The sequence below is a fragment of the Hemiscyllium ocellatum genome, chromosome 5 (genome assembly GCF_020745735.1).
Source record: "Hemiscyllium ocellatum isolate sHemOce1 chromosome 5, sHemOce1.pat.X.cur, whole genome shotgun sequence".
Taxonomy (NCBI): domain Eukaryota; kingdom Metazoa; phylum Chordata; class Chondrichthyes; order Orectolobiformes; family Hemiscylliidae; genus Hemiscyllium; species Hemiscyllium ocellatum.
The window spans coordinates 50,053,010-50,067,181 of NC_083405.1; the positions used below are offsets into that span (position 1 = coordinate 50,053,010).

Here is a 14,172-nt window from a genome sequence, read left to right on the forward strand (position 1 = left end):
GTTCATACCGTGGGCAACTAGACTAGGTGGGATTGAGGTTCACAAGGAAGAGGTATTAGAAATCCTGCAGAATGTGAAAATAGATAAGTCCCCTGGGCCGGATGGGATTTATCCTAGGATCCTCTGGGAAGCCAGGGAGGAGATTGCTGAGCCTTTGGCATTGATCTTTCAATCATCGTTGTCTACAGGAATAGTGCCAGAAGACTGAAGGATAGCAAATGTGGTTCCCCTGTTCAAGACGGGAAGTAGAGACCAGTGAGCCTTACTTCAGTTGTTGGTAAAGTGTTGGAAAAGGTTATAAGAGATAGGATTTATAATCATCTAGAAAAGAATAATTTGATTAGGGATAGTCAGCATGGTTTTGTGAAGGGTAGGTCGTGCCTCACAAACCTTATTGAGTTCTTTGAGAAGGTAACCAAACAGGGAGATGAGAGTAAATCGGTTGATGTGGTGTATAAGGTTCCCCACAGTAGGCTATTGTACAAAATGCGGAGGAATGGGATTGTGGGAGATAAAGCAGTTTGGATCAGTAATTGGCTTGCTGAAAGAAGACAGAGGGTAGTGATTGATGGGAAATGTTCATCCTGGAGTCCAGTTACCGGCGGTGTACCGCAAGGGTCAGTGTTGGGTCCACTGCTGTTTGTAATTTTTATGAACGACCTGGATGAGGGCGCAGAAGGGTGAGTTAGTAAATTTGCAGACAACACTAAGGTCGGTGGAGTGAATAGTGACGAAGAATGTTATAGGTTACAGATAGACATAGATAAGCTGCAGAGCTGAGCTGAGATGTGACAAATGGATAAAAACAATGACTGCAGATGCTGGAAACTAGATTTTGGATTAGTGCTGCTGGAAGGGCACAGCAGTTCAGGCAGCATCCGAGGAGCAGCAAAATCAACGTTTCGGGCAAAAGCCCTAGCACCACTAATCCAAAATGTGGCAAATGGAGTTTAATGCGGACAAGTGCGAGGTGATTCATTTTGGTCGGAGTAACCAGAATGCAAAGTACTGGGCTAATGGTAAGATTTTTGGTCGTGTAGATGAGCAGAGAGATCTCGGTGTCCATGTACACAGATCCTTGAAAGTTGCCACCCAGGTTGACAGGATTGTTAAGAAGGCATACAGTGTTTTCGCTTGTAATAAATAGAGCGATTGAGTTCTGGAACCATGAGGTTATGCTACAGCTGTACAAAACTCTGGTACGGCCACACTTGGAGTATTGTGTATAGTTCTGGTCACCGCATTATAAGAAGGATGTGGAAGCTTTGGAAAGGGTGCAGAGGAAATTTACTAGGATGTTGCCTGGTATGGAGGAGAGGTCTTACGAGGAAAGGATGAGGGACTTAAGGCTGTTTTTGTTAGAGAGAGGAAGGTTGAGACATATAAGATAATCAGAGGGTTAGTTAGGGTGGACAGGGAGAGCCTTTTTTCAAGTATGGAGACAACGAGCACAAGGGGGCATAGCTTTAAATTGAGGGGTGATAGATATAGGACAGATGTCAGAGGTAGTTTACTTAATCAGAGTAGTAAGGGTATGGAATGCTTTGCCTGCAATGGTAGTAGATTCGCCAACTTTAATTACATTTAAGTCATCATTGGACAAGCATATGAATGTACATGGAATAGTGTAGGTTAGATGGGCTTCAGATTGGTATGACAGGTCGGCGCAACATCGAGGGCCGAAGCGCCTGTACTGTGCTGTAATATTCCATGTTCTATGTTAAACCTCAAAAATAGGAGAAGGGGTGAAGCTCAAAAAGATAGTTTGTCTGCATTAGTGTCACATTGTTATGCAGAAAATACAGTCAGGAGTGTTTTCTTGAAAAATTTGCTGTTGTCTCTTAGGATAATTTCAGACCTTTTCAATTATTTTTCAAAGAAAAATGTAGCACTTTTCACTGGTCAGAATGAAACCAGGTCAAGCAGGAAATAACCCTTCCACTGAGCTGAAGTTGATTTAAGTGTTGATTTCAAACTTTGAAGTTTGTCCATTTATGCATTATTAAGATATTTATTCAATGTCATACATCGAAATATTAGTGTTTCAAAATATAAAATGTTACATCATTGGACTGGAATGCCTGTGTACATTCTGTTAAGCCAGCACTTCTTTACTTAATTGTCTAATTTGTTTGTTGGGAAGCACAGAATGAGTTTGTGCAGGGGCATTTTAATTGGCCTGGTTCCTCCTGGTGAGGCTGACAAACTTTTACACAGAAATTTTCCCAATAGGAAGTGAAAGTAATTGGCATTTCCGATATTGGCAATGAACTAAGCCAACTAAATATGGTGAGATCAACACTCTGGTTTATAAAGGCAAAAATAATCATAAAGTTGTGTTCTGTCAAGTATAGTATGAATTACAAAGGATCAAGTTTGAAAAATCTCTCGATGCATAACCTGGGTGTTCAGATGCTACCTTTTGTTTTGTAGAAAGTGCCTACAATATGGGTGGATATATGTAACCTGGGCATTTACGTAAAAATCTACCACCATGCAGTAATCAATAAATTAAATTATTCACAACAATCAAAAATCCTTTGTAATCTTTAGTTTTTAATCTTACAATTTTTTTCAAACAGTACCAAAAAACATTATTGTACACATTTATACAGAATACTGGTATGGCGTCTGTTCAATCTTAACTTATGAATCAGAAATGCAATTAAGCAACTCTGTATTCCCAATAAACTGTATTTGCTTGATGTTATTTGCAATCAATGTATTGAATATCCCAAATGAAATTGTAACACAGATGTTAACTAAATTATTTTGGCAAATAAATTTGTTAAAGTAGTCAATAAGCAGGTTATGTAGGAGCAGGTTGGTATGCTCATTGTTACTGCTGCATGGTGGAAATTTGAACAAGGCTTTAATACTACTTTTACACAACAAAGTATTTTTAAAAATAAATTACAGTTTGGTGGGCATAGTGAATATAATCAGTTTTTAACATGTGCAAAGATAATAGAAGATGTTGACATAAAAATGATATGCCTTCAGATAACTGCCACTCTAATATCTTTTTTAAAACTGAATTCTGGAAATTAATTGTGCACTGTATATTCAATGAAAATAATGAATACCCAGTGGTGATTGTAAGGTAATAATTTTAGTGAGAAAATCAGCTGACTTTCTTGACCAGAATATTATAAATCAAGCAGTTTGCAATGATTACCTAGCCCTGAAATGAGATTACACAGCTTTCGAATTACATGCATGTATCAGTTATTTTTATGAGTCATGATTTGCAGTTTGAGGAGATTCTTTTACCTTGCTAGCAGGCATATGTGTGAGCACTAATGGTGTGTGAACTCTATGATAGATGCATGTTCACATTGACCCAGAAGAAATTGTAACTAATATAATTATTTACAAATATTGCCAGAGCTGTTTTCCAGAATGTACAATTCAGCAAGTCAGTTCTACAGATGCTGACTGATCCAAGTGTTGGCAGTACATTCTATTATTATTTATTGCAGATTTATAACATTGGCCCCAATATAGTGTGTTCAGCCCAAAAATAATTTTAGAAGATCTATCTGTGATATTTTTAACACCTCAGTATAATTTTACTTCCAGTCTTACCATCAGGTTTGCAGTAGATGATGATGTGCAGGTTTACCAATGCAAAATAAATCTGGTCAAAATACCAGAACTCCCTTCCTAATAGCACTGTTGGTGTACTGACACCACAATGGTGAGGCTGGGTTTGATAAGGTGGCTCACTTCCCTTAGGGCAATTGACAAAATAAGTGCTAGCCTACCCAACGATGCACACATTCTAGGATATACAAAGTTAAAAATCACACAACACCAGGTTATAGTCCAACAGGTTTAATTGGAAGCACTCGCTTTTGGAGTGCTGCTCCTTCATCGGGTGGTTCCAATTAAACCTTTTGGACTATAACCTGGTGTTGTGTGATTTTTAACTTTGTACACCCCAGTCCAACACCGGCATCTCCAAGTCATTCCAGGAAATGGCATTCATGTGGCTTTGGGACATTGGTTGAATTTTCACAAGAATCAACAATTTATTTTGAAACAAGGAATTGTTTATCTCCTAGCAGACAACTTAGGTGCTCAGCTTTACACTGCTTCAGGGCTAAAGAGGTCAGATAGTTTGGACTGATGCGGGATGAAGGTATAAAGTCTGTTTCCCAAGAATCCACCTTACTTTGTGATATCTCTGTGGGTGCTGAGAGAGAAGCAGCCCTGAATGTTGATGTGAAACACTTGTAGTTGATCAGAGATGTAAGGATTGCCACAAATCAGTGTTTAGCAATGCCTGCAATCATGGGAAGTGCTATGGAGATATATCCCCCCACACACTAAGTTTTACTCGCATCATCACAGATATGACAAAGTTGGTATCAGTGACCTACCTTATGCTTTTGTGTACACCCAGCTGTAAATTCCTGAATGTTTCTCCCAAGTGTCAGAGGAGGATCAAGGTGGAAAGTAATTGAGATAGTGGTCACTTTCATAGTCACAGTACTGGGCACAAAGTTCAGCTGAGATGGGTCTTCTAGGAAACCGTAAATATCTGGTAACACCTGATGGAACAACCTCAGCATCCAGGAGAACTGTAACTCTGACAGGTCTGGGAAAATGAACCACTGCACTTGCACGCAGCTGGATAACACTTAAGATAAGCTCTTCTCTCTGCTCGCCACCTGCAGGTTTCTCCACTGCAGACTGTAGTTAATGCTGTGGGTGATTTTAATCCCTTTGTAAGATCCAAACTGAGATCCATTTTGATCAGGTTCTCAAAAAGTCTGAAATGCAGAATCTAACCTTTCACTATAAGTGCCATGGACAAAATCTTTCCTCGTAGTAAGTTTAGAAAAGTAATTAGGAGAGCTGAGTGTGAAATGCTAATTTACTTCAATTTTGCATGCATTCTTATTTCTGTTTTCTATAGGGAGCTAAATTAAATCTACTTCTTTGAACTCATCTGTATTTGTATATTGTTTTGTGATGTCTTCATGTCAAATTTGGTTTGCAAGAGCTCCATCTTGGGATGTTTTACTATTGTGGATGCTACACACAAGTGACTGTTTGTTATATTGGAGAGTTTTATATGAAGCTCAGGAAATCTGCCAATGTACCACTAAATGTGACAAAGGAATGAATTATCCCAGAGACATGAACAGAAGTCACAGACCTAATTCAGCTCCTGAATTAGTAACATCTTGATTTTAAAATTTGCACCCTTGTTTTCAAATCCCTATATGGCCTCATACCTCCCTATTTCTGTTGTCCTCTCCAATCCCACAGCCGCAAAGATATTTCTACTTATCTAACAGGTTCTTGCACATTTCTGGTTCATACTGTACCATTCCTGATGAGGAGTTAATACCCGACTGTCCTCTTTGGGTGCTGTCTGATCAGCTTTTCCAGCACCACACTCTTTGACTTGTACCATTGTTGTTGAACTTTTTGTCAGTTGCTTAGTATCTAAGCTCCAGAATTCCCCCCTCACACCTTTCTACCTCACTTTCCTCCTTTAAAAACACTCCTTTAAAACCTTCCTCTTTGATCAACCCTTTAATCATTGACCCTAATGTCTCCTTATGAGGACCAGTGTCCTATTTAGTTTCAGTAATGCTCCTGTGAAGTGCTTCGCGATGATTAATGCTAAAGGTGCTATATAAGTATAAAACGTTGATGAAGTTGTCAACTGTAGTTTAGTTGGTATTGTTGTCACATTCCTAAGTATGATGGTTGTGGGTTCAAGTCAAATCCCCTAAGACATGAGGATAAAAACAGTTTAGATTAACATTCCATTGAAGTACCAAGTGTATGCTACAGTACTGGAGGTGATGACTTTTCAGATGAAATGTTAAACAGTATCCTACTCTCCTCTCCTGGACTCAAGGAGTCCCATAGGATTATTCTGAAGAATACAGGACAGTGACACGGCCAATACTTAATGCTCAATTAACTCCAATAAAATGAAACTGATTTCTTGGTCAGTAGCATATTTCTCCTTCCCCTGGAATTAGTTTTTGCATGGATTTAAAAGTAAGGAAAAGTGGCTAATGGAAGCAAATAGATGAGAGGTCTTGGAAGCTGAGTATATTCATTTGTTTTGAACATTGTGTGCTCAGGAAGCAGGTCACCAAGTGAGGATGAGCAGCTGAGAGAGAGAGCATGATCTGCAACTGCAGAGATTTGGACAGCAATGTACCCTTCCAGAGAGAGAATCTGGCAGAGAGGTATGGGAAAGTGGGAGAAGAGTCTGAAAGACATCAGAAGCTCCCACCTGCACACACATGAGGAAATCCAGTAGTGCAGTTCCACAGACAGCAGTACATTCAAGGGTCAATCTGTTCATGTACCCATGACTCTATAAGGCTCATTCAACAGCACCTTCCAAGCCTAAAGCCTCCTCCACCATCTGAAAGGATAAAGGCAGCACTACTTGCAAGTTCTCCTCCAAGCCACATACCATCCTGATTTGGAGATGAATCATCACTGCTTTGTAACTGTCATAAAATCAAACTTTGGAACTCCCCTCTGAAAAACCTGTATCTACACAACTACTTTGGCTCCAACCTTGTCCCAGTTCTTTGAAAGCAATTAGGAGAGGATTACAAATTCTGGCCTTGGCAATGCTGCCCTCGCCCCATGAATGTGTCAAAGATATTGCACTAACCTAGGTAGTGTTAGAGTGTACAAGTGTAGCCATCAAAGCATACACATGGCCATCATCAACAGAAAATGACTGTTTTTCCAGTGCACTTCTGGCTCTGAGAGCAATCATTACTTGGATACCATGAGCTGTTCTGTCTAACTGCATGCCTTCAAGTTTTGGATTCTGGGTGACAAAGGGTATGGCCTCTGGTGTGTGAGAAATCCAATGACAGATTTAAAGATGAGATAAAAAGCTTGGATAGAGCAACACGAGCAGGCTATAAATTACATGAAGATATAATTCAGTTGGCTGGATCAATCTGTTGTCCCCCTCAATTTGCCTCAGTAAGTGTTTTGTCGATGGTGGTATCTGCTGTGCTTTAAAAAACCTTGATATTGCAAACGGGGAAGGCATTGAGCAATGATTGAGTTAGTTGTGAGAGTTCCTCAATGTGTGTAGAATGTGGGAGAAGCTGAGGATGAGCCAATGCAGCAGACAAGGAGCAATCTCCTGGGGGCTTGGGAGGCTCGCTCAAGTGACCCTTACTACCTCCTAAAAGTTCGCTATCTTGTTGTAGGTAACTTTCCTTTATTTAAAAGTTGCTAGTCCTGTGTCCAACATAAGCAATAAAAGCAGAAGGAGGCTGTTTGTCATTGAATAAATTCATGGCTGAATTTGTTTGTGTTCTTAACTCCATTTTGCTGTCTCCCCTCTTAACCAGTGAATTCCTTGTTGGGCAGAACTGTCCGCTCTGTCTCAAAAATCTGCCTGGAATATTTTCAGTGATCTAACTGCCTCTGTTTGCTGTGGATGAGAAATCCAAAAATTGATGACCTACTGAAAGAAGACATTTCACTGTCATATTAACTAAGGGCTCTTTTAATTTAAACTCTGCCTGCTAATTCTAGATAACCCTCAAAGAGAAACATCATCTCAGCATCTATCCTGTCGAAACAGATTGGGATCTTATGTTGCAAGATCACCCCTCATTTTTCTAAATGAAACAAGCTGTTCATTCTTTCCTCAAATGACATCAGGAATTCCTGATGAAGGGCTTTTTCCCAAAGCGTTGATTCTGTTCATGGGATGCTGCCTGACCTGCTGTGCTTTTCCAGCACCGCAGTCTTGATTCTAATCTCCAGCATCTGCAGTCCTCATCTTTGCCCATCCCTGGAATCAGTCCACTGAACCTGCCCTGAACTGCTTCCAACTCAAATATATCCCTTGTTAAGGAAGGAGATTGAAACTGTCCACAGTACTGCAGGTGCAGTCTCATCAATGACCAATGACTTACCTGCTATTTTGCTCCACCTGCTTGCATTAAAAATATGGGCAATTCAGCAATCAGATGTGTGATTATTCGTCCCAACCAGCACTTGAGGTGAGCCAAGTATTACTGAAGTCACAAGGAGCTGTCAGTAATGGGAGAGAGAGGCAGTGAGCACTAGAAAGTTGAACAGATCCCTAGCAAAACTGGAATAAATGGGTATCGGGCAAACTCTCCGATGGTTGTGGTTGTTGGAGGTCAGTCATCTCAGCTCCAGGAGTTTCTAAGGGTGGTGTCCTTGACACAACCATCTTCAACGCATTTATCAATGACCTTCCCTCCATCATAAGGTCAGAAGTGGGGAGGTTCACTGCACAATGTTCAGCACCAATGGCAACTCCACAGATACTGGAGCAGTCCATGTTTGAATGCAACAATATCTGGACAATATCCAGGCATGGGCTGACAAGTGACAAGTATCATCTGTGCCACACAAATGCCAGACTATGACCATCACAATAAGAGACAATTTAACCACTGCCCCTTGGCATTCAATGGTGTTACCATCACTGAATCCCCCACTATCAACAGCCTGGGGTTATCATTGACCAGAAACTCAACTGGGCTCGCCATATAAACACAGTGGCTACAAAAGCGGGTCAGAGGTTAGGAATATTGTGGCAAGTAACTCGCCACCTGACTCCCCAAAACCTGTCCATCATCTATAAGGCACAAGTCAGGTGTGTGATGGAATATTCTCCAGTTGCCTGGATGAGTGCAGTCCCAACAATACTCCCAGAAGCTTGACACCATCCAGGACAAAGCAGCCTGTTTGGCTCTACATCCACAAGCATTCACTCCTTCCACCACCGGTGCTCAGTTGCAGCAGTGTGTACTATAAACAATAGCACTGCAGAAATTCACCAAAGATCCTCAGACAACACCTTCCAAACACACGACCTCTTCCATCTTGAAGGACAAGGGCAGCAGACACATGGGAGCACAACCACCTTCAATTTCCCCTCCAAGTCACTCATCATCCTGACTTGCAAATACATCACATTCACTGTTACTGGGTCAAAATCCTGGAATTCCTTCCCTAATGGCATTTTGGGTCAACCCACAGCAAGTGGACTGCAGCGTTCCAAGAAGGCAGCTCATCCCTGCCTTCTCAAGGGCAACCAAGGATTGGCAATAAATGCTGACCACCCAGCGCTGCTCACATCCTGCAAAATGAATTTTATGTGACCTTACTGACCAAGCCTCTCCAATGTGAATTGCAAGCCCCTCAGTAAAGTGTCAACTATATATAGGTAATATGAGCAAGGATATTTATGCTGCAAATGTGTTGCTGGTCAAAGCACAGCAGGCCAGGCAGCATCTCAGGAATAGAGAATTCGATGTTTCGAGCATAAGCCCTTCATCAAGGATATTTATGCACTTGCAGCACAGCAGTCGGTGTCTCTGGATGAACCCACAGCTAGTGACCACCTCTGCGATCCTCATTTCAGCTTGCTTGGTCAGTCAGTCCTTCTTCACCTGTCCCTGTTAAAGAGAACTGTCCGCTTTGCCTGGGGAATCTGCAGAGAAACTACATCAAGTAATCTGTGAACCATCCACATTGTAAATCTTAAGAACTCTCTACCCCAAAGGTTTTTATATATTCTAATGTATCTTTTTAAGGCTGACATGATGGGTTTCTTGGCTCTCAGGGAATCGAGAGTTTGGAAGAGCAATGGAGTTGAATCCCAATATCAGCCATGATCATATTAAATAGCGGTGCAGACTTGACGAACTGTATAGTCTACTCCAGCTCCTATATCCTGGCATTGCCGGCACATGTCACTGAATACCATAGTCATTTATAATTAATTGCAACAATTGAAGGACAGCTTGTCGTTGAACCCCTCCTGGGTATCATGCCTCGGACTCATCACCCTTGCACACATTTCTGGAAATTGATTGAGCAATTGACACGAGATTAAATTTGATTAGATTAGATTACTTAGTGTGAAAACAGGCCCGTCGGCCCAACAAGCTCACACCGACCTGCCGGAGTGCAACCCACCCAGATCCCTTCACCTAACACTATGGGCAAGTTAGCATAGCCAATCCACCTAACCGGCACATTTTTGGATTATGGGAGGAAACCAGAGCATCCGGAGGAAACCCACACAGTCACAGGGAGAATGTGAAAGCTCCACACAGTCAGTTGCCTGAGGTGGGAATTGATCTGGGGTCTCTGGTGCTGTGAGGCTGCAGTGCTAACCACTGTGCCAGCGTGCCACCCATGATTGGTTACTATCAGTGAATCATCTTGTGAAGAGAAGCAATGGCAACTGTTCCAAGTCTCAGCATTGGGATCTTAGACTATCTGGAAAATCCATTTCAGGACAAAGACCTTTCATCAAAAGATAGCAGTAATGTTGGGTATAAGGCTAAGGCTATGCTGCACTGCAATATGCTACTCTATAAGTGCCTGTTTCAATCTTGATGTATTTTTAGATATTGTCAAAAACGTAAATGGCCAAGCATTTCCACTTTGAATATATTTGTTGACTTTTCTTACGATTATTTGTTTGCATAAGTTTGTTTATGACTCACTTGTGCACCAACTCATTGGCGTATAGTTGAAAGTGAAATCTGGCATACATCAAGAGTTATTTTTTATAAATTGTATTAAAACATTCCTTCTTATATTCAAAAGGCATCATTTGAGGGAGTTTACTTATACAACAGAAAATGATGTTGATCACAAAAATGTGTAAGCAAATTTGTTTAAATATAACAATTTATAAAATCTGAACAAAACTATTTACTTGCGACATCAGCCTAAAAGAGTCACATTCTTGATAATTTTTAAATTAAATATTATGTTTAAATACTGTATTATATATTTTATTAAGACAAACACTAGATCTTTCATTGTTACTCCTTAGAATTTAATTTTTGGGATATTCTCAACATGAAGAATCTCTTTGAAGGTTCTGAGGAGCTTCAATTAGTGTAAATTCACCAGAGTGGTTAGTTCGATCTGAGGCTAACTTCATATGCAACATTCCTCCATTAAATTAAGGCCAAAGATCATGGGAACCTGTACAGGAAGTTCCTTGATCTTTTGTACTAGCTTGGCCAAATTCGAACAAATTATGTTTAAAATAGGTTTGTCCAAATTTCCAGTCATCTTGTTTTGTTTTACAAATTTCCTGTGTATATGTTTGTATACATCAATTTGATGCACCCAGCAATAAGCTGAAATCACAGGGAGTAGGTGTGGGAAATTTTGCTGTCTTGTTGTATGTAGCCTTTAATCCGTGTTACTATTTAATACAGCTGCTCGCTGGGTGACCAAGATTGAACCCTTAGTGGTTCTTTTCTACCAAATGATGCAGATGGTTAATTTTTTTTTCTTCCTTGAAATTTAGATAATCGTGAAAGATGTTCCCACTGCCTATTGTTACTCATTTACAGATCCGCATCTGATCACATTTGATGGCAGGTAATTTGCAATTACGTTTAACTTGTTTTCTTTTCTATTCTTAACTAGTCTTACTCAATCTTCAAGTTGACTGAGAGGACATATGTTATCATTTCAGAGATTGGGTGGTTAACCTGTGGTCTTGTGCAAATGATACTCAATAGGAGAGCAGAAGGGGTACACGTACTGGGTACATGTGACACATTAAACTAGCCAGCCTTGATCACTCACATTTCCAGTTTTAATGAAGGCAGGATGAAGCACAGGCAATCAATCCATACTTAAGGACAGGCTAGTTTTTTTTAAGAAGGTCGTGTCCCTCCGTTTTAATAGCAATTCTGTTTTTAACCTTGGTCAACTTGAATTCCAAAAGCCTTGGGTAGCTCAATGGAGGCAATAGAAACTGATCCATCAGGTAAATAGCTTTGCAGCATGGTTGTGTGCCTGGAGGAACAGGAAATTTCCCTCCAGGCTCAACAAAGTTGTCTCTGTATACTCGAGTATGCCCTACTCTGCAATTTGCCTGCAGTATCCACACATCCTACCAACAATCAGTTTGAACTTCCTCAACCATTTTTGATTCAGCCACTGTTTCCTCTTTGCCCAGATTGTACATGCAATTACTTCTCCCAACTCACATACATTACCTTCTCCCTGATCCCTGAATTAATTTTTCTCTCCCTATTGCTCCACCACAGGCATCTTTTCTGCCTTACATGGTTTAAAACTGTCAATCAGATTGGTGTTTGTGCAGGAAAAAAATACCATCAGGTGTCATAGCATAAGTAGGCCATTTGGCCTGTTGTGTTTACTCTGCCATTCACAGTATTATGGTTGATCTGATAATCTGCAACTCCACTTTCCTGGGTTTTCTGATAACCGTTGATTCTGTTACTGGTTAAAAATCTATCCATCTCAGCTTTGTCTGTACTTAATGACCCAATCTCAACAGCCCTCTGTGGTAAAGAATTCACAGATTCAGTACCCTTTAAGAGAAGAGGTTCCTCCTCATCTCTATCTTAAATAGGTGACCCCATAGGCTTGTCTTATTATGTGTTTTGGTCTCAGATTCTCCCACAAGGAGAAATAACATTTATGCATCTACTCTGTCAAGTCCCCCATGAATCTTGCATGTTACAATAAAGACACCTCTCATTCTTCTAAACTCCAACAAGTACAGGCCAATCTGCTGCACCTCCCCTCATGAGAAAATGCTTCTAACCTGAGTTAGAATCAGTGAACCTTGTCTGGCTACCTCCAATGTCACTATGACTTTCCTTAGGTCAGGGGCCCAAAACTGCTTATTGTATTCCAGGTGTCATTTGCCTGATATTTAGTTTCATTTTTCATACTTCCAAGTTTTGAAATAAAGGCTCACATTTCTCTTACTTTCCTTATCATCTGTTGAACTTGTATGTGAGCTTTTAGTGATTTATACACAAAGACCCACTCTACCTCACCCCCCCAAAAAAAACCTTCTCTGCTATAGCTTTATGCAGTCATTCTCCATTTAACTAATATTCAGTTCCTTCATTCCACTGGCCCAAGTGCATTACTGTACATTTTCCCACATTGTATTCGATGTGTCAAGCTTTTGCCCACTCGCTTAACCTGTCTATATCTCTCTGTCTGGTCTTCGTGTTATCGTCAATGCTTCCTTCTTTAACTCTTTGAGTTATCCACAAACCTACTATAGTTCATTCACACCCCTCAGCTGGATGTCAAATTATGCTATTGGTGACATGAATGGAGGCTACAGACTTGAGCATTTACAACATCTTGTGGGGGAGGGAGTAGGATACAATATGCATGAGGATGGGGAAGCCCATATTTTCTGGTTGCTTATCAATGACCCCTACTCCTGCACCCTCTTTTTGGCACAGTGATAGTATCCCTATCCCTGTTCTAGGAGGTCTGAGTTTAAGTCGTACCTGCTCCAGAGGTAACATCGCTGGACAGGTTGATTAGAAAAATGAATATAGCTCTTATAATAGATGATGGTTATTAGAACAGATAACACTGGCCTCCAATTTTGCTTCTATTTTGATTTTCCACCTCACTCTTTCCTCCAAATAAATAAAGGCCTACTCCATGCTATTCTCCATTAAACAATAAAGAAGCCAACCAAAAAAAAGAATACTGTAGTACCATGACATTTAGTGAAAGTAAAGGCAAAATGTGCAAATTACTTTAAGTATGTGAGTCATCACTAAAATATGATGTTTTACCCCTATTTGACTGCTCATTTGTTATATTGAATTTTCACTAGCTGTTACAGTCATAGAGATGTACAGCGCAGAAACAGACCCTTCGGTCCAACTCGACAGTGCCAACCAGATGTCATAAATTTAACTTAGTCCCATTTGCCAACACATGGCCCATATCCTGCTAAACCCTTCCTATTCATATACTCATCCAGATGCCTTTTAAATGTTGGAATTGTACCAGCTCATTCCATACACACTCCACACTCTCTGCGTGAAAAAGTTTCCCCTTCGATCCCTTTTTAAATCTTTCCCCTCGTACCCTTGCAACTTTTCAAATATTGTAACAGATTTTGTGGAGCCACTGAAATTGTTTATCTCTTCAATGAAAACAAATTAATAAATAATTCTAGCAGTAATGGAGTACTGATGTTGTGCTGTGTTGGGTGTGCTGTCTATGAATGCAAAATTAAACTTTGCTGAATTTGCAGGTTGCAATAATTGATCCCATTGCATTATTTGAAGAAAATCATTGCCATTTTTTGATGTCATAAAAAAATTATAAACCATTAACATTTCAAGA

At 40.3% G+C, this 14,172-nt stretch overlaps 1 protein-coding gene across 1 annotated transcript in view; it reads left to right on the top strand.

Annotated features, from left to right (window-relative positions):
• The window catches only part of vwde (von Willebrand factor D and EGF domains), a 298,923-nt gene that overhangs the window by 201,089 nt on the left and 83,662 nt on the right, over positions 1–14,172 (top strand). Inside the window, exon 9 of the mRNA XM_060825309.1 lies at positions 11,333–11,406. Coding sequence (XP_060681292.1) covers positions 11,333–11,406 — 74 coding nt within the window. The remainder of the gene's footprint in view (positions 1–11,332; positions 11,407–14,172) is intronic.